Raw genomic sequence first — 27,210 nt, 5'->3', positions numbered from 1 at the left:
AATTTTCCAAAAGCCATGCTTGACCTTGGTGCCTCAGTTAATGTCCTCCCGTTTTCTATTTTTGAAAAATTAAAATTAAGATCTTTGCGAAACACCGGGACCATCATCCAGTTGGCGGATCATTCAACAGTACACCCAAAAGGTGTGCTTGAGCATGTTCTTGTCTAAGTGGGTGAGCTTATCTTTCCCACTGATTTTTATGTATTAGACATGGGAAACTTGGACACTTATGATGCAAACTCAATTATTTTGGGAAGACCTTTTATGAAAACTGCTAAAACCAAGATTGATGTTTTTGTTGGTACTCTTTCTATGGAGTTTGATGGTGATATTGTGCACTTTAAAATAAATGATGTTGAAACTCCAATTGATAATTTTTCTATTAATTATCTGGGTATCAGCAGTCCTTTGTCTGAGGACTACTGTGATTTTTCTAATGGTTTTGTGCAAGATTTATTTTTAGACAGAAACCAGATAATTATACATTAAAGGAGTTGAGCATAGATAAGCTTGGGGAGGTGAAAGATAATGTGATTTCTACTGGAGGAGCTGGTACAAAGCTGATAGAAAAAGTTAAGCTTGGGGAGGATGAGAAATATGTGATTTCTAACACGAAGCTGAAAAAGAAAATTCAGAAAAAGAAGAAGTTAGGTTCTGTCAAGAAGATCGGAAAAAGAAAAAGGCTCAAAAATCTAAAATTTGAGTCTTTTGATAAAGATCAGGAGTTTTTCCCGGTTGATGTGCAAGTATCAGATCCCAAAATTCTGCCATATTTGAAGGGATCTGGAGTCAAAAGAAAAAGAGTTGAGCTTCAGAGAAGTCCCAACCACACCAGTTAATAATCTGGCTGGGCAAAGTCGAGCCAACGACTTTAAAAATGGGCGGCTTTCCGAGAGGCAACCCGATGTTTAATTTTTATTTTTCCGCTTTCAATAAAGAGATGGTCGCAGTTCCAAGCAAGCTTGGGGAAATCAGAGGATCTTCAAAGTCGTTGAAATTCAGATTTCTCGCCACATTGTCGTCAAAATCAGTATTTCTGCAATCTATCAGGTACATTCTTTCCTAGCTGTAACCCTTTTGCTTTTATATTATTTATTGAGCTGTTCATTCCTCTCTAAGCATTGAGGACAATGCATCATTTTAAGCTTGGGGAGGGGTTTAATGTAAAAATTTTGCATTTTTTGTTAAAAATTTAAATTTTCAGTTTTTTATTTAAATTTTTCAAAATTTATTTTTCTTTTTGCATATTATTCTTTTGCATTTGCATATAAAAAATTTGAAAATCCGAAAATATTTTCATCTTTATTTTTCTGCATTTAAAAAAGTAAGAAACCCTAAAAGATTTTATTTCTAGTTATTTTATTTTTTATTTTCTGCTAATTAAAATTCTTAAAAATCTTTAAAAAATTGAAATAAATTACATGAGATGAGGATATCTTTTACATTCGATAGCTCTATTAAGATGAAGTGTGATAGTTACCAAAAATAATAGTCTCATTACAATCAATTTTAAGAATTGTCTTTTAAAGTGCTTTAAATGTTTTCAATATGAACCAACATAAGAGTCAATAATTTTTTTACAATGAAAGTGTGGGATGGAAAAACGAACGGTGTTTTGAAAATAATTTCCTTGAATGCCTTAAAAAGAACCTAGATTGGATAACCTTTATCATTCCTTGAAGTACTGAACCCTATAGTTTCTGCGCCTTTTGAGGTTAGGAGGGAACTCTTGTTATACCCACAAATAGTTATCATTTTTGAAGTATTGAAGATATGGTGGGCTTCAAAGTAAAATTCGTGCCTGATCTATATATATGTTAGATATGGTATATTAAACAACTTGAAGAAATCTGCAATTCAAAGTCAAATCCAAGTCAAGTTCAAGTCGAAATCAAGAAGCAAACAAGTTAAATCTGAAGAGTTGATCTAGACGAAGAAGATGTGTGGTATAATGAGATTGATCCCTTGATAGTGGAATCATAGGGGTAAGCTTGGATTTTCTATCCATAATGGAGCTTACTGCGTTTACTGGACGAGTTCGGAAAAAAAGGAGGGGTTGGTCAAGCTAAGTTTTTATAAACGAATTTTCGTGAAATTATTTTTAAAAATACACTGTTTTCACAAATTTAATTCGACGTAAAAATTATTTGCTCAAGCTTGGTTTAACTAATTAAATATAATTATGAATCGTTAATATAAAGTATTGAGACTGTTGTCTAGGTAGTGATTTCGTTGGAGCTTCCTCATTGTGAAATCTGATCATGTGACAAACAAAAGAGTGAAGTATTTTAGTTTAAGTTTTTATTTTCTTTTTATTCTAAATCTTTTTTTTATGTCATCTACATCTTTCCATTTGTTTATAATGTTTTATTCTTTTTCTTACTTGAGCACAAGTAAGGTTTAAGCTTGGGAAGATTTGTTAGATGTCATTTTATGCATCTTTGAGGGTAGTTTTTATTATCATTTTAGCATCATATTTTGTACATTTGCATGTCATTTATTAAAATAATGTTCAACTCATGTCTTTCGTTAGAATTCCTGTACTGCTCATGTTTTTATGTCAATTTCAGATAGTTCGAGTGGAGCAGTGCTTTGGGAGCAGTTGGATGCGCGTTTGGAGCTTAAAAAGTGGAGCTTGGAACTTATGCAGTATGTTGAGGAAAGCTTGCAAGATGCTTTGGTCAAGAAACATTTGATTGAATTGATCACACGAAGAAAGAATATGCAATCTAAAGTTAAAGGATGTTGCTGGCAGCTTTGACCCCCTGTCAGTATTTTGACCATATCTCGAGAACCGTAACTCCGATTGACGTGATTCAAAATGATCCGGAAAGTAGATGAAATTTCGGACGTCATTGGCACAACATGCGATCGCAGGTTGCCTTCCTGCGATTGCATGTAGCCTTTTTGCGATCGCAGGTTTGGTCGCAGGTTGCCTTCGAGGTTCTTTTGTGCCAAAAATTCATCCGGAAGTGAAAGATCAATACATGCGATCGCAGGTTGTGTACATGCGATCGCAGGTTGGCCAAAAAGTGCCAAAATAGCATCCTACTTCATTAAAAAGGCACGAGACGTGTTTTCTTCAAAACCTGCGATCGCAGGTTGTGCCTTTGCGATCGCAGGAACGGCGATTCGACAGTTAGACGTATAAATACAGCCCTGATAGCATTCGTGTAACCTATGTTGGCGATTCCAGAGGTACCAGACGACGAAAATACGATTTTGGAGGTGTTTCTTCTTCGATTTCAACGATTTCTGAAGATCTGAAGACTGTAGATCATCTTCTACGTTTAGTTTAGTAAGATTAGTTGTTTGATGTCTCTTTTCATTTGTTTTTATCAGATTTTAGCCATGTCTGGCTAAAACCTTAGTTTTCAATTCTGCAAAGACAAGTACTTTTCATTTGATTGATCATTAGATCTGGTTTTTGTTTTGTGTTTCTATCTAGATTATTCAGTTTTGTTCTTAATGGATGTTTGATTTTGATTCTTGTTAGTCTGATCACCTAGCTAGGGTTTTATCATTCCAGTTAATCAGTTAATAGAATCCGTAATTGTTCTAATTAACTGGTAATAAGTAACAAGTAATAAATCGGTTCCGTGCTTGGGATTTGACTTTATTATAAACAGTAAAAATCAGATCTTTACGCTTCCGAGCTTATGAGAAGTATTGGGTATTGCTGGGAATTTTACAAATAACTTTAATGCAACTTTTCTGATTTAACGATTTCATCTCAAAATCTGGGATGAAGATGAACATGAGGGAGAGAGAAAGACGGTGAGAGAGAGTTGTATTTTTCAAAATTAATTTTGATTAATTATTATGTATGTTAATTTTTATCCCTTAACTACCCTTGTAATTTATTGTAAAAAGTCAATGTTACCATTGAAAATGTTAATAGTTACAAATATGTCATGTTGGATCTAGGCCATTAAAAGGTTTGATCTAACGTTTCACTTTTAGTTCTCGGGTTCTCGGGAAACTTTAGGTTCTCAAATGATCCATCCTATATATATATATATATATATATATATATATATATATATATATATATATATATATATATCAGTGTTGCAGAAATCGGCCTTCGCGGCCGATTAATCGCTTGGCGGCCTCGAACCGATTACGATTAGGGTGCTTGGCGGAAATTGGTCAAAATCGGTCAAACTCGGGCTTGGCGGTCCTTGGCGGCCTTGGCGGTCATAGGCGGGAAATATTTAAAAAATTCAAAAAAAAATAATTTTCAAATATTACACCAAAATTTTAAAATTTTAAAATTTTAAGCTTTCAAATTTTAAAATATTATACTAAAATTTTTAAAATTTCAAAATTTTAAAATTTAAAATTTCCAAATACTTAATTTTTTAGGAAATATTAATTTTTTAAATAATTTTATTAATAATTTAGGGTCCCCGATTAATCGCCGATTAATCCCCGCCGAGTCTGATTAATCGTTTATCGCCAGTTGACCGCCGAGCTACCGCCGAACGATTTTTACAACCTTGATATATATATATATATATATATATATATATATATATATATATATATATATATATATATATATATATATACATATATATATAGGGAAATGATCAAATGAAAACACCTAAAAGGTTGAGAACACGAGAACAAAGTATATTCATTTGTGATACCATGTATTCATTTGTGGAGAAATGTTAAATTTTTACGCACAATCAACATGAATATGCGTTTTCTCTTCAATTGAAATTAAAGGCGTAAAAATTTATCATTTCTCCACAAATGAATGCATGGAATCACAAATGAATATACTTTGTTCTCGCGTTCTCAACCTTTTTGGTGTTCTCATTTGATCCTACTCATATATATATATATATATATATATATATATATATATATATATATACATATATATCAACAAATATTATGTTTAGCTGTTTACAATTAAGTTTCTTCAATTCATGGCTTTTAAAAGAAGGTTTCGATTCTACTGTCAAGAAAGCTTTGGAAAGATTTGTTGGATACGGTATTCCGGACGCGCACTTAGCTGCAAAACTTAAATTCCTCAAGAATCAGATCAGAAATTGAAAAAGACAAACTTAAAAAATAGAAGCACAGGAGATCTCTAGTGTCAAACACATGGTGACACAACTAGAGGAATTGGCAGAATCAAGACCCTTGATTGAGCATGAGTTGGATCGTCGTAGCCAAGGTCTGCAAAAAATACTAGAACTAGAAAAACTGGCGGTGTTAGACTTGAAACAAAAATCACGGGTCAAATGGACTGTGGAAGGAGACGAAAACACCAAGTTCTTTCATGGTTTGATAAATAACAAGAATAGGAGAAACAAGATTTATGGCTTGACAATGAACGGAAGATGGACCTACGACTCTCGTGAGATCAAGGAGGAAATTTACCGCTTCTTCCGGTACAAATTCAAAGAAAATTGGGTCTTAAGACCCAAACTTATCAACCCTCATTTCAAGTCCCTATCCATGATGGAGGCAATAAAACTGGAAGCTTCATTTAGTCTGGCCGAAGTAAAAGAGGCAGTATGGGCTTGTGGTAGCGAAAAAGCCCCAGGTCCGGATGGATTCACATTCAAATTCATCAAAACCTACTGGGATAACATCAAAGATGACGTGATGAATTTTGTCCTGCATTTTGATAAATTTGGCACCATCGCTCGGGGTTGCAATTAATCTTTCATCATACTCGCCCCAAAAGTCAAAGATCCATTATCCCTCTCAGATTACCGCCCAATTAGTCTTATCGGATGCATGTACAAAATTATTTCAAAGATCCTTGCCATTCGACTCAAATTTGTCATAGGCAGTGTTATTGGAGATGTACAATCAACATACGTCCAAGATAGGAATATATTGGACGGGCCCCTGATGATAAATGAACTTTACTCGTGGGTAAAGAAAGTGAAAAAGACAATTATGATGTTCAAAGTCGACTTCGATAAAGCATTTGACTCAGTAAACTGGGAGTTTCTTGATTCTATTCAATCTCATATGGGATTTGGCAGTAAATGGCGATCCTGGATCCGTGGATGTCTCAACTCATCAAGGGCCTCGGTAATAATAACCGGATCTCCAACGGATGATTTCGATATATCCAAAGGTGTTAGACAAGGAGACCCATTATCCCCTTTTCTCTTTATCATAGCAAGGGGAGGTCTAAACGCGGCTATGTTAGTAGCTAGAGAAAAAGGGATTTTTAAAGGTATCCAAACCCCCAACAATGGGCCTATGATTTCACACTTATTCTATGCCGACGATGCATTATTCGTAGGTGAATGGACACGCCCCAATCTCAAAAACATTGCCAGAATCTTAAATTGCTTCCACATCTCATCGGGTCTTAAAGTCAATTTTCACAAATCTAAAGTATTTGGAATTGGTGCTACGGGACGTGAAACTGCAAATTGGGCTAATATTCTCGGATGTGAAGCAAGATCATTTCCATTCAATTACTTGGGAGTTCCTGTCGGTGCAAATATGAATCAATCAAAAAACTGGAAGCCAATCATAGACAAGTTTAACTCAAAATTGTCTGCTTGGAAATCGAAAACTTCATCCTTTGGCGGAAGGCTAACATTACTGAAATCGGTGCTTGGCAATCTCCCAACATACTTCTTCTCATTATTCATGGCTCCTGTGACAGTTACTGATACTCTAGAACGAATAAGGAGAAGATTTTTATGGGGAGGAGACGAAAATAAGAAGAAAATTCACTGGGTATCTTGGGACAAAGTGGTAGCCCCCAAATCGGAAGGAGGTCTTGGAGTAGGATCCATCCGAGCACTGAACATGAGCTTAATTGTGAAGTGGTGGTGGCGTTTAATGGAGGAAAAAGCATCGTTATGGGGTATGGTCATTAAAGGTATACACAATCTTCACAACAAACCTCATGATTATTTGTCCAACAGGAATTTCAGTGGTGTATGGAACAACATTGTCTCGGTAAAGAAAGATTTACTCAAATATGGACTAGAAATTGGAGATGTATTCAAACTGCAGGTCAAATCTGGTGTAAATACAATTTTGGATTGATAAATGGTTAGGCCCAGAAAATCTAAAAAACAAATTTCCAACACTATACGAACTTGAATCCAGGAAGAGATGTACGGTGGCTGAGCGAATAGATGACGGAGGAATTGTGGCACATTGGAAATCATGTCCAATAGAAGCTGGTCTTTCTTCTGAGCTAGCCGCATTAAATGATGAATTATCCCCTATACAACTGGAAGTTGGGGATGACAGATGGCGATATACATTTGATCTGGGAGGTAACTACATTGTAAGTCTCATGAGGAAGAAAATAGAACAAATATTGGGCCCACAACAAATCATTCCGCCTTTTAACTGGAGTAAAGATGTGCCAGGTAAAGTAAACTGCTTCATCTGGCGTGCAAAACAAGACAGAATCCCCTCGGCAGTCACTTTATTATCAAAAGGAGTTTCTGTAAACTCAACGTATTGTAGCGCATGCATTAGCGGGGAGGAGAATGCAAACCATATTCTGGTGGAGTGTCCGTTTGCCCAGACAATTAGAGAGAAATTGTTCGAATGGTGCGGAATACAGCAGGCATCTTATAACTCGATCAATGAATTATTGAATTACGCGGAGTCATGGGGTGGTAGTTTGAAAAAACGTAATCGGTTCCTCACAATATGTTATGGATTACTGTGGAATGTATGGAAATACCGTAACGATCGTGTATTCAAAGCAATGTTTATCAATCCTACAACCGGGATGGAGCTTATCAAATCTATGGTGTATTTCTGGATCAAATGTAGGGGAAATTCAGGAGTGGGCTCATGGCTAGAATGGCAGACTTCCCCTTTCGTTAATTTGTAGCATTGTCCTGTTCTGTTATTTTGTTTTTGTTTTGTTTTGTTTTCGTTTTCTCCTTACTTCTCTTGTTGTATTGTTCTGTTTCATCCTCTTCTAGTTTCTAGCTAGTTTGGGAGACGTTTTATTAATATATTTGTTGTTTCAAAAAAAAGTGGCAAGAGGGGAGAAGGTGAGTCAGTTTGTAAACGCATGAAAGACATCAGACCGATTTGCGATCTTGGAAAATGTAAGGATTCTTGCAAAGCGGATACATATGAAGGCGGTCTTTGCAAAATTATGGATCCCACTCATAAGCGTAGACCGATGTGTGAATGTTCGAGGCCTTGTGCTTCTTCTTTTCGCTTTTAAATAAGCTCCTAATTCCCCCAAATTGATATTGATATTTTGATATAAATGCATCAGTATGTGATAACTAAATAAATAACGTTACATTTGTTTAGTTTTTTTTTATCATAATCGTTATAATAATTTATAATGCTAGTTTCGTTTTTATGATGTTCCCTGTCTAAACATTATTTAGGAACTAGACAAATATTTGTAGTGCTTGGGAAAAAAAGTTTAGCTTAAACAGAAAAAAAAAAAAAAAAAAATGCAAGGTCTTTTATAATATTATTGATATTTTTAATAATATATACTTGTGTATATATTAGGGTAAATTACACGGATGGTCCCTATGATTTAGGGTAATCTGCGTGCTTGGTCCCTAACAATTTTTTTTAACTCGGAGCATCCCTACTTTATATTTTTATTGCACGTTTGGTCCCTGTCCGTTCTAAAAAGACTAATTTACCCTTACTAATTTTTTTAACCTTTTTAAAATATGAGTTAAATAAAAATATATTAAACAATAAAATAAGTTAAAATGAAACCCACACTTAATTCTTAACCCCCACCCCACCTACATCACCTCACCTCTTCCACTATCGCCCACCACCAACATCATCGGCACCTGCATCACCGGTCACCACCACACACATCTTCTTCCTCCTCCCTCCCATCCCCTCCTGGAAACCTGCATAACCCCTCCCCTTTCTTGCCGTAAAAACCACAAACCATAAAATCATACAAATTGAAACCTAAAACTCAAATCATTACAAACATTATATCTGACATTTAATCCTCACAATATAAATCAAAATCAAATTTTGGTAAAGGAAATAAAAAGGCTCCATTATTTGATTTATTTGCTATGACGGTGGGAGTTTGGAACAGAACCCACAAAACACAATCATCAAACACAAATCGACAAGATCGCTAGAACACTACGAAGCCCAATCATCTTCTCCAGCTACAAAATATAGATAACCGCTCCAAGTAGCTCACTGAGGTTGAAGGTCGATGTTGTGAAATCAAAATCCACCATTGAAACGGAAAACCAGATTCATCGATGGGCTTGCGGGTATATGATGGAACTCACTTCCCTTACCCCTCTCGTCGCCATCAAGTTTCACCATGGTCTCTGTCCCTATCAGAACATTCAAGATTGGAACAAATCTAAAGCATTATTCATATGAAGCAATCAAAGCAATCAAGATTAATGACTAGTAAAACCAAAGCATTGTTTTCAAAACCTGTTAATTTTCATAGTCAAACCCATATTGTTTCTGGTGGTTATTGAATGCCAGAGAGGGTGTGGAAGCAGGTTGAAAGAGATGATTGGGTTTAGGGGTAGATCTAGGGTTAGGAAGTAATTTTAGTGGATAAGGGTTCCCGGTGATGGTTGGGGACTTGGGTTGACTATAGAGAGATAGTAGTGGAATGGTGGCGGTGATGGCCGACGGTAGTCATCCGGAATCGGAGATGGAGAAGCAATGGTTACGATGAAGAAATGGTGCAAAGGGGGTGAAGATGAAGAGGCCGATGCCATGAGACAGATGAAGGGTGGGTGGGACCCACATTTATTAAATATTTTCTTTTACAACTTTTTAATTAGTTAATAATAAATAAAACAATTAAAATAATAGATAAGGGTATATTGGTCATTTTAAGTCGGTCAGGGACCAACGATGCAACAAAATCAATTGATAGAGATGGTCCGAGTTAAAAAAAGTTGTTAGGGATCAAACATGCGGATTACCCTAAACCACAGGGACCATCCGTGTAATTTACCCTATATATTAACTATAAAAATTTTATATATATACAATGTACAGCCTAATTTATAATAAACGCGTGTGCCTAAAATAAAATTATTTGGTTAGAATTATGTAATTATTTAATTGAAATTAACTATAAATAATAATAATAATAATCTTACACTAAGTTAATATTTATAATTGTAATAATTTTTAACATATAAAATAAACATTCATTAAAATCATATCATTCAATTCAATGCTCTCTAATATGTCTTACATGCGAATAAAACTAGTTATGGTTTTTGATTTTAGTATTGTTTTTAACTTTATGATTAAAAAACAAATCCTTATATGCGTTTTACTATTATGATTAATAAAAAGATATTAACCGTGTATTGATTAAAATTAAATTGTTTAAATGATAGAAATTATATCTTACTGAAAATGATAGGGACCCTAAATTCTTTTAACTTACTTAATTCATCATAAATTACAGTTTTTATGGTAGAAAAAAAAATCGTATCGAATTTTCAATTTTTTATGTAAATATAAAGGAGTTTGTTTATTAGTAAAATATAGATTCACTTCTACACTTTAATAATGTATCTAATTACATAAATTGAGTGGATCTAGTTACACTACTAGAGTGATAATTATTATATCACATTAGAAATGAAAAAAAAAAAAATAGTTAGCACAACATTAAATCAACAAGACTTATTTAATTCGCCAACAGAAGTGATAGTTGTACAAATGACTAAGAAACCTTATGAACATATCACTAAAGTTGGTCCGAGGAAGAAAGTTGTAGCAAATGGTAGAAGTTAAAACAATCAAGGAAAGCTAGTGGACTTGGAATGATTTAGGGATGGAAGACAACCTTTGATGCATATGTAATAGAAATGGACACACCTTTTGTACTAGTAGACTTTTGTTTAAGTTTAGGATGAAAAACAAATTAGTAGTCTTTTGATGAATCTAGGAAACAACTTTTGTACAATTCCACTTGTTTATGTTTATGTTTGGTGATAAGAACAACTTTTGATGCATATGCAATGGAAGTAGGAATGCTTTTGTCTTGTTCACATTATATATTTATATCTTTTGTTTGGCTTGCTCAATATAAATTGTGACATACCTTAACTACATATATAACAAACAACACAACTAATACCAGTACACCACTCTACGAGATAAAAGCTTTATGTTGATTTGCTCCAACTCTTTTCTAACACCCATAATCTTATGATCGTTCCTTTCCTTGCATCTGTTCACTTCAGTTTTGACAACTTCAATTATTCTTTTATCTTGGATTCCAGCTTTTTATCGAGGTATCAGCCGTTATTAGCATTTGGCTCAACCCATTCCCAAAAAAACTTATGTTTTACATCGCTAACCTATGACCTCCCCAGACACGGACGACTTTCCTGCTAACCTAAGCCAGGTGGCGCATATAATCCCTTCACCCACACCCTACGCCGACCGCCATGCCCCTAAACCTTCTCAAACTCACCTCTTCTATTTCCGTCCACCACCACCACCAACGCCACCGCCATAAATGGCTACGCCGGGCAATTACCACCGGGAATTCTAGAACACTGCCTGCGATGTGCTCGGGCTGGTGGAGGATAACAACACAATTTGCACCGCACGCTCACGTTATCAATAACAACGATTATAACAGACTAGGGTTTCGTAGTCCGAAAAATTTCAGATATTGTTCCGGGAATAAAGGAGGAAAAGTGTTTGTTGGTGGAAAAGTGAATATGGAATCGGCAAGCAGTGATAACAGAGATGACAAAAGGACAACGGAAGCTGACCACAGCTCCTCTGTCATGCCTGCATTGCCGTCGGACGACCGCCGGCACCTAAAACCTCCTCCGTCTCAACAAAATTCGTCCTCTAAATTGTTAACATTGCCTACGATCTTAACAATCGCTCGCGTCGCGGCCGTTCCTCTTTTGATCAGCAGTACGTCCCCTTCTTTCCGTTTAAATCTGATTGATTTTAGCAAGCATCAAAAATGACAAATACTATGAATTCTCTGAATCGTTGACATCTGAAAGCTGTTCAGCAGATGTGCAGTTAGATATTTTGATGGAAAAGGAAAATCTTATGAATATAAACAAATTTGGTGAAAATCTCTTTGGTTTCTACAGAGGATTTACGCTCATTAGATTGATTCATTTCTAAAATTTTGGTTTGTGGTGATCCTGTGAGTTTTGTTGAAGCATGATGCTGGTTTATGTCTTATTGTTTCCATTAGACCATAGGTTATTGTCCTTATCATACTTCCTGCAAGAAAAAGAATCATAATCTCTGTAGTCTGTACCTTGTACACAACAATTTGTTAGTTTAGTTTCAATCAGGGTCAGGATCCATATTGGATATGAATCTATGATGTAGCATTTAGTTATAAAAGATCCTGGTAAACCATTTTACAAGACTAACATATCATTTTTTCTGTTTGATTAGCTTTTCATATGAACAGTCGATTAGGAACAACTGCCACCACTGGTATTTTCATTGCTGCAGCAATTACAGATTGGCTTGATGGGTATCTAGCAAGAAGGGTATGCATTGATATGTTTATAAACTTGTATCTTCTCATTACACAAATCAATGAATCTTGGTTTTGTTTGTGATTGCAGATGAACTTAGGTACTGCTTTTGGCGCATTTTTAGATCCGGTGGCTGATAAGGTATGCCTTTTTTTTTTTTTTTTTATCTTTCCAGTTTCAAGAATTAGATTAACAATGAATCTTCTATCTTTTATATATAGTAAAAATTGTTTGATCATTCATGGTCACAGCTTATGGTTGCTGCTACATTAGTCTTGCTATGTACAAGACCTCCAGAGGCTGCTATTTTTGGGCAACTGCCATGGCTATTGACTGTACCATCAATTGCAATCATTGGCAGAGAGGTAAATTCCTGATATTAGCACATTGTTCATAAAGATGACAGTGATATTTTTTTTTCATTAGCTTCTAAGCTTTGATGATACTTTTTAGATTCTTCTAAGAATCTGATCAACAATGCTTGGTGTATTCCAGATAACAATGTCTGCAGTTAGAGAGTGGGCTGCTTCTCAAGGGAGTAAACTTTCACAGGTTCTATTCTATTTCTGTGAAAAGCAGTCAATACTTTATATTTTTCTTTCATTTTTTTTTTAAATAATGCATCATTTTCAGGCTGTTGCTGTAAATAATCTTGGAAAGTGGAAAACAGCTACTCAAATGACTTCATTAACCATTCTTCTTGTAATTAGAGACAGCAGGTTATTTATTATTCATTAGTCTCTTTTAAATTTGAATATTCGTAACAATTACTTTTTTGGAAATACAGTAATCTTGCTTGTGTCATGTTTTAAAGTTTTTATCTGAAAATATGCAGTTTTACAGAAGTAGGGTTTCTGGGTACAGCAGGTGTTGGTTTCCTTTATGTATCAGCAGGGCTAGCTGTATGGTCATTGGTTGTGTATATGAAGAAGATATGGAAAGTATTGATGATGATGTAGCAACATGCAACAACTTAATACTACCTTGTTTCTTTCAAAACCCTTCATGTATGCAGGTTAACTTGCATCACCAAATATATCTTGTCATTTTTTTTCTTTATATGTTTCGGATGCTTATTTATCAAATTAGTTGACCTGACCCGAGGTAAATTTATGCCAGGGTCTTATAAACGTGCATTGTAAACTGGTTACTTTAAGAATATCAGGTATTTTTTTTTTGCATATTCTGAGGTTGATTGATAAATAATACTAATGATGGTCATATGTAGATTAATGTTAATTTAATATCAAACTGAATGGAGATATGTTGGATTTGTCATATGTTGTGTTTCTTGTTTAGAAAGTGATTAAACTTATATTTCGGTCTCTTTCTTTTTCTTCCAAAATTTTGTCTTCGAATTTTCGCTTTGATTATGGACAAGATTTCTCTTGAGATTTAGGGAGAGGTGTCGATGATCAAAAACTAGTAATGAGTTGATGAAAATGGGTATGTATGATGCAATTTCAGCACGGAGGTAAATGGTGGAGTAGAATTATGTATTGGTGAGAAAGTTGTAGACCCCAGTGTGAGCTTTGAATATTTTCTTCATGTACGTTAACCACCGTATAAATATGAGATTGTTACGATGGTGAGCAATCACAGGAGTTATTTGTGATGAGGATGTGAAACTAGAAGGAGTATTTCTATAGGGTGATTCAAAGGTCAGTGTTGTTGTATGGATATGTGTTGTTGATCGATTAAGAGAGAGAATAAGAAGAAAATGGAAACATGGGCGGAGTTGACCATTACCAGGAAAATGTCCTATACGATTATTTAGAGGCTTAGAATTTAAAGTTGTGTTGGTATATATGAGTAGTTTAGGTACTAGCTTCGTTCCCATTATTAGTGTTTGTGGCTCTCTTTTTGCCGTTTTAGCATTTTTTTTTTTACTTTCAAATGGTGTTGTGTGTTTTAACCTTTTGTATTAGTATTATTGATAGTATATGTTTTCACTATTTGTGTACACGTTCGGTATTTACGTGCTAAACATTGTTTTTATTTATTTTCTAAATTATTGTTTGTATCTATATAATATACTCAAAACCATTGTTTATTTCTTCATTGTGGATTAACGTTCACTATGCATGAAATCATCCCAAGTGTGGGTTTGTGTTTTTTTTTTTCTCTCGTTTTTATGTTAGAAGTTTATCTATGGAATCAGTTTCTCTATCGTGAGGTAGATGTTTACATAGTACCTTATTATTATCCGATTACTATGGAACTTGAGTACTGTTGTTGATAAATGTTTCTTAGATTAAAAGTTTGAGGATCTGATTTTGATTGAAGTTTTGATTTGATTTGTATAGATGATCTTGGTGTTTATGTATGTGATTAAAAAATAAACAGATTAATCAAAAAATAAAATATTCATTAAAAGTAAAAGAAGCTTTACATCATTAATGTCCATGTATTCCTGTCTAAAACTTCAAATAAGTTGGTTTTAGCAATTCTCACTAAACCACAACATCATTGTCTCAAAGAGTATCATATAACAAATAAAAATTGTATTGATATCTATTTGGATCGGAACTAACTGGTTAGAGCAACTCCAATGGACCATTAAAATGATGCAAAGCCTCTAAAAACCATTTCAATGGACCTTCAAAATCATCACCATTTTTGTGAAGCCTCTTGGTGGCCTCTAAATTTGGGGTGGCTACTTTTTCAATTTAACTCTATTATTTTATTATATATACTATTTTTAACACCATTATAATAATTATTTGACAAAACTTCAAAAATGGTCTATGTGGTTTCCAAAAATATCAAGTTTAGTCCCTAAGTTCAAAAAACCTCATAGATGACCGTCTGTGGTTTCAAAACTTTTAACAAATGGTCCTTCCGCCTAACTCCGTCAGCTTTCTACCGTTAAGTGAGGAGCATTTTCGTAATTTCAATACACCATTTATGAGGTTTTCTCTATATAAAAAAAAATATATAATTATTTAATTAAAGGGCCCCACCCGCTCTCTCTTTCTCAATTTAACCCAATATGAAACAGTTCTTGGATTTGGAAACCCAAGATCGTCATCCCAATTTCCGACCATCTACACTCCGATCAAACCCTTACCCAACATCACCCTCTCCTCCCTTACTCCTTCTCCACAACTATAATTTCCGATTCATACTCAACCCTTTTTCCATCGTCGAATTCTCCACCAAAATTTGGACATGTTCCTTCTGCCTCCACTGCAATCACTTTCCTCACCAATACCAATCCAATTCCGATGATAACCTCCCGATGAAGCTCTCTCTATCTCATACAAATACACAAACTGTCGACTTGTTTTCATCAAATCCTCTCCGTAGAATCAATTGAGAAAACCGGAGGTGACTGGAAAGAAAAGCAAGTAATAAACACACACACACACACACAACTTATACGCACACATCATCAGAGCCGAAGAAACCCAGGAATGACTTGTCGGAATCAGCCACCAGATTTAAAACCCAAGAATGCCTCGTCGGAATCTCTAATGGGTTTTCAAACCTGTAAAAACAACCCAGATCTAAAACTGGAGATAAAGGAAATCTATTTGGATAAAGGTTGTTGTAATCTCTGGACCAAGTGTCTGATTAAAACAAGCATATATTAGGGATAGAAATAGAGATCGACGTTGTCGATCCTCACGGCGGTCTATGTGAGCCGTCGCCGCCCCCAAGAAAGAATGGATCCTTGTGGTTTTGATTCACTGGACCACCTCATCTTCCGTGTAATTTGATTTGTGGTTTGATCCCATCTCATGACCATCGAACCCTTGACCTCGTCTATGTGGTTCTGCATCACTGTGTTTAATTAACACTAAACCCAAATCTTGAAAATCTTTGAGAATCCCCTGAATCATTGAGCTTAATCCAATGGAAAGCGACATGAATCTGGATGAGCTCAGAAACCTGCAACACCATGAATGATAGGTCCTTGAAGAAACAAATTCGGGTGAGTAATCGACAGGTTTTTTTTTACTTCAAGAACATGATGTTTGTTATCGTTCTTCGCGATTGAAACTTTTTAATGTTGAATCAAGGTTAGTGAAAAAGCTTGTTATTGGTTTTTTGAACAGATCTTGGAGTGTTAACTTTTCGAGCTAGATGTGCAGGCGAGGATGTGTTTGGTCATGTAAGGAAGGATTGAGAGGTTGGAAATGGCGTAATAAGGAATGACAAAAATGGTGGTTTCTAGTGTTGACATGAAGAGGTCAAATGAGATGCGTATGAAGGTGGCTATGAAGTTGAATCCATTTGATCGATGATCAGAGTAAGTGATGGCAAATGAGAGAGACCTTTTAATTAAATAATTATATTTTTTTTTCTTTTTTTTTTTATATAGAGAAAACCTTATAAATGGTCCCTGTGTATTGAAATGACGAAAATGTCCCTCACTTAACGGTAGAAAGCTGACGGAGTTAGGCGGAAGGACCATTTGTTAAAAGTTTTGAAACCACAGGCGGTCATCTGTGAAGTTTTTTGAACTTAGGGACTAAACTTAATATTTTTGGAAACCACAGAGACCATTTTTGAAGTTTTGTCTAATTATTTTATTCTATATATTATTATTAATGTAAAATTTTAATGTATGGTTGGAGTGAAAACTGCATTTTTAGTGTTACAAAGACATCATTTTAGTGTTTTGTGATTGGAGTTGGTCTTAGTAAAGAGCTCATCACAAAAGAGTAATAGTATAGCTAAGTAGAGATACTTTTGTCATCATAGACCTAAAATACTTATATGTTTACACTCCGAAACCTCAAGATAGGACTTAAGAACCAATTGTTATACTTTGGTAGTTTGGTTAAGTTGACATGTCCCGCCAACAAAAATAAAAATATCTCAATAGAGAGACTTTTGAACAATTATTATTGTTACGTAAATATTTTAGATATTTTGTTATTATAAAAAATAAAAATACATTGTCATGAGTATTGTCGTTTAGAATGTTTGTCCCGAATGTTTGTCCCGAAAGGTGATCAATCATTTGGTAAAGATATAAGGATGTGGACAATAGGTTACCTCATTGACTCCTTGACGACCCCCAACTGAAGCCCCTGATTAAAAATTATGTTAAAGGAAATTGATAAGTCTAATGAAGTGATGGTTAATAACAAAAGCAATCTTTTTTTTTTTATTATTTTTTTTTGCAGACATTTAACTCTAGATAAATCCAAGTTGACACAAAGAGGTCTTCTGTTCAACATTATATAATTTTTGAATAGGTACACTTATTGACTAAATTTTTTAAAGTTTATTTGATTTTTATAAAAATCATTATATATAAAAAAAAAAGTTCTATATGAATTTTGTAGTAGACTACCAGAACAAATTGTCAAATACATCATTTTTTTTTTAAAAAAAAAAAGGAACGAATAATGAAGGTTAAGTACGGAGATCAACGTGGTTGATTCAAGTTCACAAACGAAGGTGAAGGTAGAGTTGTGCATCAAAATCAGATACAGTTATTACTACTTGATCATCAAATCATTAAAATGGCTGCGTTGAATCTAAGCTGCTATTATCATCTCTTTCACTCTCTTTCTCACTCCCCACCACCACGGAATGTCGCCTCTGTTTCCATTCTTCATGGTCGTAATAACATCTCTCTCTCCCCAATGCCTTTAACATTTCATCGGCAAAAGCTTCACAACAACCTCTTGGTTCTAGCGACAACAATGTCTACTAGGTAATATATATGATGATCTCACCTCTTTTTTTTTATAATCGAGAAACCCGTAAAGAAGCTTATAAAAGATTTAAAGAAATTTCAAATTTGTTTCAAAAGCTGAATTCTAGATTCTCTGTTTCTAAATTCTAATATCTGATTTGGTTCTCTTTGCTGTTGTTGGAAGTGTGCGAGACGATCTTCCGCCTGCTCTTGATTCTACTTCAGAACCACCTCCAGTCTTTGATGGAACAACTAGGTAAACTTATGAATCACCAACTGCTTGTTAAAATGCCTAAATGAACCTGGCCTAGATCGTCTAAACGGAATTCACATATTGGAGTTGGAATCGGAGTTCCTTTTCATCAAAATCCAAACTAAATTTGCTTTGATTCCAAATTCCAATTCTGAAAATGGAACTGTAGTTCCCATATGCATTTTTGATTTTTACTTATCTGAAATTAGATTCGTTCTCTAAAGATAAATTCACTGAATTCTCTTGCTTAGGCTGTATGTATCTTACACTTGCCCGTATGCCCAACGCGTGTGGATTACCCGGAATTGCAAGGCTCTCCCTCTCTCTATCAATCACTATTACTTAAAAATCCTTTTGATTATTAAATCATATTTACCCTTTGCTGTTAAATTATGAACAGGGATTGCAGGAAAAGATTAAATTAGTTCCTATTGATCTACATAACAGACCAGATTGGTACAAGGAGAAAGTTTACCCACCAAACAAGGTGTTTTTTTTAGTTTTTTTGATTGGATATAAGCAACAATGCACAGAGTACAAACACACAAAGCAAAGTTTCATGAAATTTAAGTTGTGGTGTGTTGTTATGTTAAAAGGTGCCTGCTTTAGAACACAAGAATGAAGTAAAGGGAGAGAGTCTTGATCTCATTAAATATATCAACACCAATTTCGAAGGACCTTCACTCTATCCTGATGTAAGATTTCATCCATAATTGAAATTAATTGCCCTAATCTTTAAAAGAATAAGTTGATTCAGTCACTTATAATTACAAAACTACAATATAGGATCCTCTTAAAAAAGAATTTGGAGATGAGTTGCTATCATACACTGATACATTCAATAAATCTGTGACCACCTCTTTCAAGGGAGATGGGGTTGATGAAGCTGGTATATCATGCATTACTATTTCCTTTTGAAATTATAGACCAGTTTTGAAAATTTAAAACTAAATATATATATATATATATATAATTGCAACAGCTGCTGGTTTTGATTATATTGAGAATGCTCTTTCCAAGTTTGATGATGGACCATTCTTTCTAGGTCAGTTGAGCCTGGTAAGTAGTAACATAATTTCTACCAATTTTTTGAGTTTTGATAATTGATGCTGAGATTCTTGAATAATTAATGTACAGGTGGATATAGCTTATGCTCCATTTATCGAAAGATTTCAGCCATATCTGCTAGATGTGAAAAATTATGATATTAAGGTGGGTAGGCCAAAACTTGCAGCATGGATTGAGGTACTATTCACTACTCACTCTTTAAAGAATTTGTACTGTATGCAAGATTTGTTGTACCATCTATCTAGTCCAAATGTCTAATGCTTTTGTGTTTGTGTTTGTGTTGCAGGAAATGAACAAAAATGAGGATTTCAACCAAACAAGACGTGATCCAAAGGAACTTGTAGAGAGCTACAAGAAACGTTTTTTGGTACGGGTACCCAATTAACAGTCTAGTGTCTTAATTTTCTGTTGTCATAGATTTAATTTACACCTGAAATGTGTAATAAATTATGTCAAACATGTGGTTGTTTTTCTTAAATCATGCAGTCTCCCAAACAAGGTTAAAGATCAAACCACAGAAGAAGACAGGAGCTTGCTGCAGATTGATTGCACCAGAAACATTGCAGGAACTCAAAAAAAAAATTAATGTTACTTTTTATATGAAAGGAAGAATAATTTGTTCAAGAAATAACATGTAATGAGGGGATTTGGTAAAATCTGATTTTTAAGATTGACCAACTTGTTATCTGGTTGGTTATATGTCCATATACATATACGACTACTTATATCCATTATGCATATATAACAATCATTGTTTTAAGTTTTGTTCACCAATTATTTATAATGTATGCCTTAAAACCCTGAGTAGTCCTTGAGGACCTATCAAGATGCATATACATAACAAATAAAAACACATTAAGGGTGTGTTTAGTTGTGAAAATTTGTTTTCAGAAAAACCATAGTGGAATTTTCATTTTTACTAGAAAATTTAGAAAATGTGTTTGGTTAAAACTGATTCAACTTTTACTTTTCATTTTAAAAAATTAGAAAAAAGTGTTTGATGTGTATATTCTATCAGTTTCATTTTCCATTTCTAGTTATTTCAAATAATACAATATTTAACATATTACCTACACAAAATTTAGCAAATGTTGTGCATTGCTTGTAAGGGAATGCAAAAATTAAGAAATGATCCATGTGTTAATAATTTGCATAATTTCATAAATGCCCCTGTATAATCTCAAGAAATGATCTCCATGTAATAGTAAAGTTACAGAAATGATTACATTTTACTGTAAGTAACATTTTTCATTAGTTTACTCTTCAACTTTCAGTTTAATTGTGTCGTAAAAATTAAACAGTTGATGGTTGGGGAGTAGGGGTGAGCATTTGGATCGGACCGGACCGAACCGGACCGGTTTCGGAGAATATTGTGGACCGGACCGGATGAGTCTTACCGGGTCCAGGTCCAGGTCCGGTTTTTCCGGTTCTTGGATACGGTTGGACCGGTACAACTTTATGTGCATACAGTACAAGTAGTTAAAACGCGTTTTTAGGTTTGATACAATTCGTTAAAACGAATATGTTGTTGGGTTTTATACGATACAACTCATAAAAATGAATACGTTTCCGTTTCTTGTACCTGTTGGACCGATCAAACTTTGATTGTTTATACCATTTGTTTGAACTTTGAATCAGATAAGTTAATGACTTTGTCATATTTCATGCATAACTAATCTAACTTTATCTATAATATTATAACTTGCAAAATTAATTTTCCAAATAAAAACACCTAACATATAAATCAAGTTCACCAACAAAACTTGACAATCTTAACACAAACATACAAAAGTAATTACCATAACACCAAAAATCATAGTTTAAAATTTAAAATCAATCAAACTAACAAACGTCACAATCTAATCTTTCATTGTCCTCTTCCCATATCATTGTCATCTAAATCTAACATGGTTAAGGATTGTGCAATCTCTACATAAACACAAAATGAAAATGTTGTTCGTTTTTAATAAAAAATAATAATTGAAAAACTGAAATATTATAGCTTTGATATCTCAACTTTGAAGGATTGTAACTTATTGAATATAACACTAAAAACAGCAAAATTATAGTCTAAATTAATCTACAAACTCTAAATTATATGTTGGAAAAAGCTTCATATCAATCCGACTTAAAACGAATGAGATATGCATTTTTAAAGAATTTCACAGAATACAAAATTTAAATTTATCGCTGAAAAGTTGAAATATTTCAGCATTGATATCTCATCTTTGAATGATTGTAACTCATAGAATATAACACCAAAAACAACAAAATTGTAGTCTAAAATCATCTATAAACTCTAAAGTACACGTTGGAAAAAAAACACATGTCAATCCGAATTAAAACGAATGAGATATCTCATCTTTGAACGATTGTAACTCGTTGAAAATAACATCAAAAACAACAAAATTATAGTCTAAAATTATCTACAAGTTCTAAATTGGACGTTGGAAAAAACCGCATGTTAATCCGACTTAAAACGAATAAGATATGTTTTTTTAAAGAATATCACATGATACAATTTTTTTTTAAAAATAAGTCGGTCCAAAACCGGTTTTTGCCCGGAATCGACCGGACCGGTTTTGCTCAAATCATAGAACCGAGAACCAGCCCGGGGTCCAAAAAAACGGTTCGGTTCACCGGTCATGGTCCGGTCCACAAGTCCAAATGCTCATCTCTAGTGGGGAGTGTAAGTCAAAATGCTCACCTCCAGTGGGGAGTGTAAGTTTGGATGACGGCCAAGAGGAAGTATGGGTGTGAAGGTGAGTGTAGGGTTTTTTATATATAAATTGTATAATTGGAAAATTTATTTTTTAGAAATATCTTGAAAAAAATATTGAATCAAACGTGTTTTCTAACCTTTCACTTTTTTCAGACCTCTAAAAACTTTTAAAAAAATAAAAATAAATCCACAACCAAACCAAACCAAAGGTAGTTAAGTTAGTTTCCAGCAGAACGGTAACCGAGTTTTAAGCCACTTACCGGTAAAAAATGTCCGCAAGCCTTTTGTTGATTTGTTCACAAACTATCATATCATTTACCAGTTTACTTACAAAGAAACCAAAATCCCAAACTCTTTTTTAAGAAAGAAAAAAAAAATCCACACAAAATTATTGGCGTATGAAACTATTATAACAAGAATCCTCCTCCACTAGCACTAGGAACAGGACTGGAAAGAAGATCAAAGGGCTTCCCAAGTGCATCTTTCAGAATCGTAATCTGACCTTCTTTCATCAACACATCCTCATCAAGCGCTTCCACCTTCTTCTTCAACATCCCAACCTCCGAACTCAAAAGCATGTTATTCTCGCTGTACCTCTGCACCTCCTCCCACATCATATCCCGTTCCTCTGAAACTTTCGGTAAGATCCCATTCACAATCGACAGTTCCTTTTTGCAATCCTGCAGATTGTTTTGCAGTCGATAAATCCCCTCATCCTTTTTCATCACCTGTTTGTTAACACAAGTTAGTTTTGTTTTCTAAAATTAGGGTTCGTTTGTTTTCCAGAATTGCCTACCTGCATCTCAAGCTCTTTCATCTTGTGAGTTATACAAGAAAGCGTATCCATTGCATTTTCAACTTCACATCTCAGAATATCGTTTCCTCTGACAGCAGTTGCCAGCTCAGCCTCCAACCGCTCTACATCTACCTCTTTCACGTACAGTTTTTCCCTCAGTAAACTTGTTATCAAAGCCTCTGCTTTCAAATCAGACTTTACAACATCCTGCACAATCTATTAAATAAAATATATAATAACTCTACATTAAACTACGATTTACATTAATAAAGCTTAAAAGTTGGATTATTTACCTGAGATTCGCTGTCTGAAGTTCCTGTGGAGGACTTGGACTTCTCACGTACCACATCAGACACAGTCTGCAAACTCCTTGTTAAGCTTTCAGCTCCCCTTTTAAAACCTTGAAGTTTCATATCAGCTTCCATGATCAATTGACTATCTAACCCATTCTGTAACGCTTCATTGGTTTCCAGAGAGGAATGACATGCTCTTGCTTTGATATTTTCCAATAGCTTTGAACATAAAACCACACTATCTTTAATCAAACACATTCCTTGATTTTGCAAGCAATGGACACGGCTCCATAGTTCCTGATCAAGCTTCAAGGCCGAAAAGCCATTTTCCTTTGAGCTCCCTTTTAAACGGTGTAAAAGGTTTATATTTTCATGCCTAAGAGAATCAACCTCAACCCTATAAGATTCCACCTCCTTTCTCAAAGCCTGTTCAACCCCGGTTAACCTCAACTGCTCCATCTGCAACTTTGACCGCAGTTCATGGTCAAAGTTACTATTCTCCAATGAACCATTTTTCCTCACTTCTTTACTAACTCCTTCACGCAACCCTTCAATTGTTTTCTCTTGTTCATTGCAAGTTCTGAGAAGTCTTGTAACAGCCCTATGCAACTCCTTGCACTCTTTATCTTTCTCAATGTAGTTTCTTTTGAAACAATCCCTATCCTCTTCAGCTGCTCTGTATTTATCTTGTAACTCAGAAAGATTTTGATGTAGATTTTGATTCTCCTCAGCTACTTCCTCCATCCTTAAAGTCAAATCCTTGACTTGTTGACCTGAATGCTCAACCCTACTTTGACTATCTAACTCCCTTTCACCATACAATGATACTTCCCTTTGAAGAGACACGTTTTGTTCAGCAAGCTCCCTTACCCTCTCTCTCAACCTATGCTCTTCCATTTGGTATTTTTCAAGCTTCATTGACCATTCGGTTGACCGCCTATCCAATTCCTTTTCCAATGCCGCCTGCAACTCGTTCTTCTCTTTTTCCAGTTTCCGAGTCCGGGAATGCAATTCTGCCCTTAGTAAAGAGACCTCATCAGCTTCTTCTGATTCCTCATACTCCAAAACCCTACTGCAATCATCATCATCATCATCATCAAGCCCATCTGGAGACAAACGATTGTGGGACCCACCATAGATATCTTCTAATGTGATTGGAATGTCATGTTCGAATTCTTTCGAGTCAACCCTTGGCAAAACACGAGACTGAGAAAGCCTTTCGATCACTTGTTTTGCTAGTTTTCTTGGGGATCCATGAACAACCCCATTTTCAACCCAATCTCTAGTGGACATGTAGAGTTTGGATTCTCTGTTAGGGTCTCTGAAGGAATGTGACCTCGGTTTCTGTGTCAAACCACCACCTTCGGTAGCAGTAGGTGGTGGTGGTGATGATGGTGCTGCGTATTGGAATCTTGGTGGTCTTTTTCCACCACCATTTTGAGAATGATGACCTTTAATGTTGGAATGGTTGTTTCTGCTGATCTTTTCTTGATGTTGTTCACCATCAATGTATCGATCAAGAATCTTGTTTGATGCATTTGTTGAGCAATAAGATGAGCTTTCTAATGAAACATTATCGACTCCGGTATTTTCTTCAAACCATTTTGCCCTTGAATGCCTCTCGGGGGTAACAGCTCGACTGAAACAACCAAAAATAACAATACAAAATCAAAAACCATCACAATTTTTTTTTTTTTTAAAAAAAGGTATATATTTACAAAGAATGGCTAACCGTGAAGAACGAGGAGCAGATTGCTTGTGAGAGACATTACTGCTGCTGCTACAAGCAGAGTCACTTTGAGTTCTGAGCATCACACTATCAACAAAAGTTCCTGAAGAAAATGAGCGACTCCTTCTAAGATGTGGACTAGTTTGAATTTGATTTTGATCTTCAAATGCAGCCTTTTTAGATCTTGATTTATGGGTATCTTGAACTCCATCTCCAAATGAATTTTCTTTGGATTGAGATGGTGCTTGATTGTTAGATGTGGACGACTTGAAAAAGAAGAGCTTTTTCATCTTTCTATCCCTTGTAAATTTTTACTAATCACAAAACTACCTGAAATTATATAGAAATTGATTAGCAAAATGGTCAAACTATCGATAATTGAAATGAAGAACACAAGAAGAGCTTTTAGAAATAAGCTAGTGTGATTGCATTCAGACATACCCAGATGGGATTGTTTCAAAATGATGAAGAAGATGTAGAGAAGTAAGAGCCCACAAGTTGAAAATTCCAATGCATTAAACCCTAAATTCCACAAAAGAAACGGCAACTATAAATTACTCTGATAGTAAAAAAAATACATGCTGACATTGACTTCAGAAAACCCTTTTTATAATCATGAAAAACAGAACCCTGAAAGAATCAATAAACGTGGATTTCATTTATGATTGAATAACATGTGTCAGTAGCTTTTCTACATACATATATCAAACTGTTCATGTGGGGAAAAAAAGGACCAAAGTACCCTCGTCGTCTTCATTTCTCTGATATTCTGAAACCCTAATTCTCTCAAAAACAAGAAATCCCTAAAACCCTAAAAACTCAGATATCAATTGAAAACCCCCGAAAGTGGAGGGGGAATTAACATGAACAAGTCGAAATCACCACAACCATCCCTTTCAAATTTCAAAAATAGGAGTACTGATTGAGAGCGAATTAACATGAACAAGTCAAATCAAAATCATGTAATAAATAATTCAACATACGAGATTGATCAAACCCCATAAAGTCACAGACGCAATTATACACACAAAATGCAATGCACCCGACTTGTGATAGAGTTGGAGAGTTACCGATAATGGCGCTGATGAAGAACTAGCCAGCGGTGGGTGTTGCAGATAGAAAAAACGTTGATAGAGAAAGAAAGAAGAAGGTGGAATGGAAGTGAAAGAGAAAAGGAAATGGCAATGGAGTCTGCTTTTGTGGTTGTGGTCATCTTTTTGTGCTTTGTTGGCTCGCAATTAGGGGTGGATTGAAAGAGCCAAAAGTTGAGGGGGTGGTTTTGTTCATAACTGTAAATTTTGAAAGTTTCGATGCCGCGGAGACGGCGGAAGGGAGGAGCGTACTTTTTTCGGTGTAGGGATTGAGAGCGCACGGGTGCAGGAGTTATCGGTGTACCTTCATCTTCTTTCTAAACTTTGTTAATTTTTTGATAATTTCACGTTTAAGTTTACAACATTTAATTTAATAATAATTTGAGATAATAATAATACATCAAACTATTTTGAAAAAAGAAACATATTTACCTATCAAGATCAAATGTTTTAATTTTTTTATTTTTTACACACAATAAGGATATAAATTTTATGTTTTATCATGACTTGATATATAAAAGACGATGCACATTAGAATTTTCAGATTTGTAAATCTATTTTTTATACAATTTGTTCTTTAATTATGTACAATTTTCTGTTTGTTAAAAAAGTTTTCATAACCAATAATGGATTCATAAAATAAGTTTATAAATGTAGTACCATAATATATAAATTGAGTTTGCACAATTTTAGGTTTCAATCAAAAGGAAAATTATGCATAAATATTAATCCCTACACATAATTTTATTTTATTAAATGTCAATCTAAATAACTATTATCAAATAATTATTTTGAAAAACTTAGTTACCTTTTTTTGTTACATTGCATGTAAAAGCAAGAAAAACGTTTTGTCAGTGGGATGCAACTTTGCAAAATCAGCAACACCAACTAATAAATGTGAAAAACTTTATGAATCACAATAAATATCTTTTTAATTATGAAATGTCAAAATTAATACCATCCGTTTAGGACGGGGTATAGTAATATATAAATTATTAGGGACGTTTAATTTTTGGTTTGGACCTAAAAAGGTGATTTTGCATTTATATTAATTGACATATTTTAAAAAAAAAATCATTATATTGGGAGTGTTTCAGATAAAACTCACAGTGGC

At 34.5% G+C, this 27,210-nt stretch overlaps 4 protein-coding genes and 1 long non-coding RNA gene across 11 annotated transcripts; 3 read left to right on the top strand and 2 right to left on the bottom strand.

Moving 5' to 3' along the window:
* Window positions 1-5,121: 5,121 nt before the first annotated feature.
* Window positions 5,122-5,685, top strand: LOC145158553 (uncharacterized). The gene has a single exon (XM_079077438.1). It carries the CDS (start codon window positions 5,122-5,124, stop codon window positions 5,683-5,685), a length of 564 nt encoding a protein of 187 aa, XP_078933564.1.
* Window positions 5,686-8,992: 3,307 nt separating this feature from the next.
* On the bottom strand, window positions 8,993-9,703 carry LOC145157031 (uncharacterized). The gene is made up of 2 exons (XR_013737053.1): window positions 9,421-9,703; window positions 8,993-9,314 (listed from the first exon to the last, which is right to left on the bottom strand). It is a non-coding gene; the product is annotated as an uncharacterized LOC145157031 (long non-coding RNA).
* Window positions 9,704-11,120: 1,417 nt separating this feature from the next.
* Window positions 11,121-13,669, top strand: LOC145161186 (CDP-diacylglycerol--glycerol-3-phosphate 3-phosphatidyltransferase 2-like). 3 transcript variants are annotated; one of them, XR_013738405.1, is made up of 8 exons: window positions 11,121-11,898; window positions 12,403-12,500; window positions 12,579-12,629; window positions 12,740-12,853; window positions 12,984-13,040; window positions 13,122-13,207; window positions 13,324-13,503; window positions 13,608-13,669. XR_013738405.1 is itself a non-coding variant. In XM_079080681.1 (8 exons), the coding sequence occupies exons 1-7, from the start codon at window positions 11,415-11,417 to the stop codon at window positions 13,445-13,447; spliced, it is 1,014 nt and encodes a 337-aa protein (XP_078936807.1). In that variant the 5' UTR covers window positions 11,121-11,414; the 3' UTR covers window positions 13,448-13,495; window positions 13,608-13,669. The 3 variants fall into 3 exon arrangements, 2 of the variants coding, with proteins under 2 accessions (XP_078936807.1, XP_078936806.1); XM_079080681.1 differs by having other exon boundaries at window positions 13,324-13,495; XM_079080680.1 differs by having other exon boundaries at window positions 11,122-11,898; window positions 13,324-13,669.
* Window positions 13,670-15,490: 1,821 nt separating this feature from the next.
* LOC145161185 (glutathione S-transferase L3-like) lies at window positions 15,491-20,225 on the top strand. 3 transcript variants are annotated; one of them, XM_079080678.1, is made up of 13 exons: window positions 15,491-16,425; window positions 16,550-16,743; window positions 17,627-17,698; window positions 17,858-18,162; window positions 18,329-18,400; window positions 18,649-18,709; window positions 18,798-18,884; window positions 18,994-19,092; window positions 19,184-19,286; window positions 19,380-19,456; window positions 19,535-19,642; window positions 19,752-19,838; window positions 19,952-20,225. In XM_079080678.1, the coding sequence occupies exons 4-13, from the start codon at window positions 17,969-17,971 to the stop codon at window positions 19,967-19,969; spliced, it is 906 nt and encodes a 301-aa protein (XP_078936804.1). In that variant the 5' UTR covers window positions 15,491-16,425; window positions 16,550-16,743; window positions 17,627-17,698; window positions 17,858-17,968; the 3' UTR covers window positions 19,970-20,225. The 3 variants fall into 3 exon arrangements, with proteins under 3 accessions (XP_078936804.1, XP_078936803.1, XP_078936805.1); XM_079080677.1 differs by having other exon boundaries at window positions 17,843-18,162; XM_079080679.1 differs by lacking the exons at window positions 15,491-16,425; window positions 16,550-16,743; window positions 17,627-17,698 and having other exon boundaries at window positions 17,789-18,162; window positions 19,752-19,832.
* Window positions 20,226-22,432: 2,207 nt separating this feature from the next.
* On the bottom strand, window positions 22,433-26,253 carry LOC145161184 (CAP-gly domain linker). 3 transcript variants are annotated; one of them, XM_079080676.1, is made up of 6 exons: window positions 26,076-26,253; window positions 25,447-25,527; window positions 25,009-25,335; window positions 23,277-24,915; window positions 22,984-23,190; window positions 22,433-22,915 (listed from the first exon to the last, which is right to left on the bottom strand). In XM_079080676.1, the coding sequence occupies exons 3-6, from the start codon at window positions 25,293-25,295 to the stop codon at window positions 22,595-22,597; spliced, it is 2,454 nt and encodes an 817-aa protein (XP_078936802.1). In that variant the 5' UTR covers window positions 25,296-25,335; window positions 25,447-25,527; window positions 26,076-26,253; the 3' UTR covers window positions 22,433-22,594. The 3 variants fall into 3 exon arrangements, with proteins under 3 accessions (XP_078936802.1, XP_078936800.1, XP_078936801.1); XM_079080674.1 differs by having other exon boundaries at window positions 22,984-23,199; window positions 26,076-26,251; XM_079080675.1 differs by lacking the exon at window positions 25,447-25,527 and having other exon boundaries at window positions 22,984-23,199; window positions 26,076-26,251.
* Window positions 26,254-27,210: the final 957 nt, after the last annotated feature.

The sequence above is a fragment of the Lactuca virosa genome, chromosome 2 (assembly GCF_052849685.1).
Source record: "Lactuca virosa cultivar CGN04683 chromosome 2, Lactuca_virosa_CGN04683_v6, whole genome shotgun sequence".
Lineage (NCBI taxonomy): Eukaryota > Viridiplantae > Streptophyta > Magnoliopsida > Asterales > Asteraceae > Lactuca > Lactuca virosa.
This window is presented reverse-complemented; position numbering and strand designations above follow the sequence as displayed.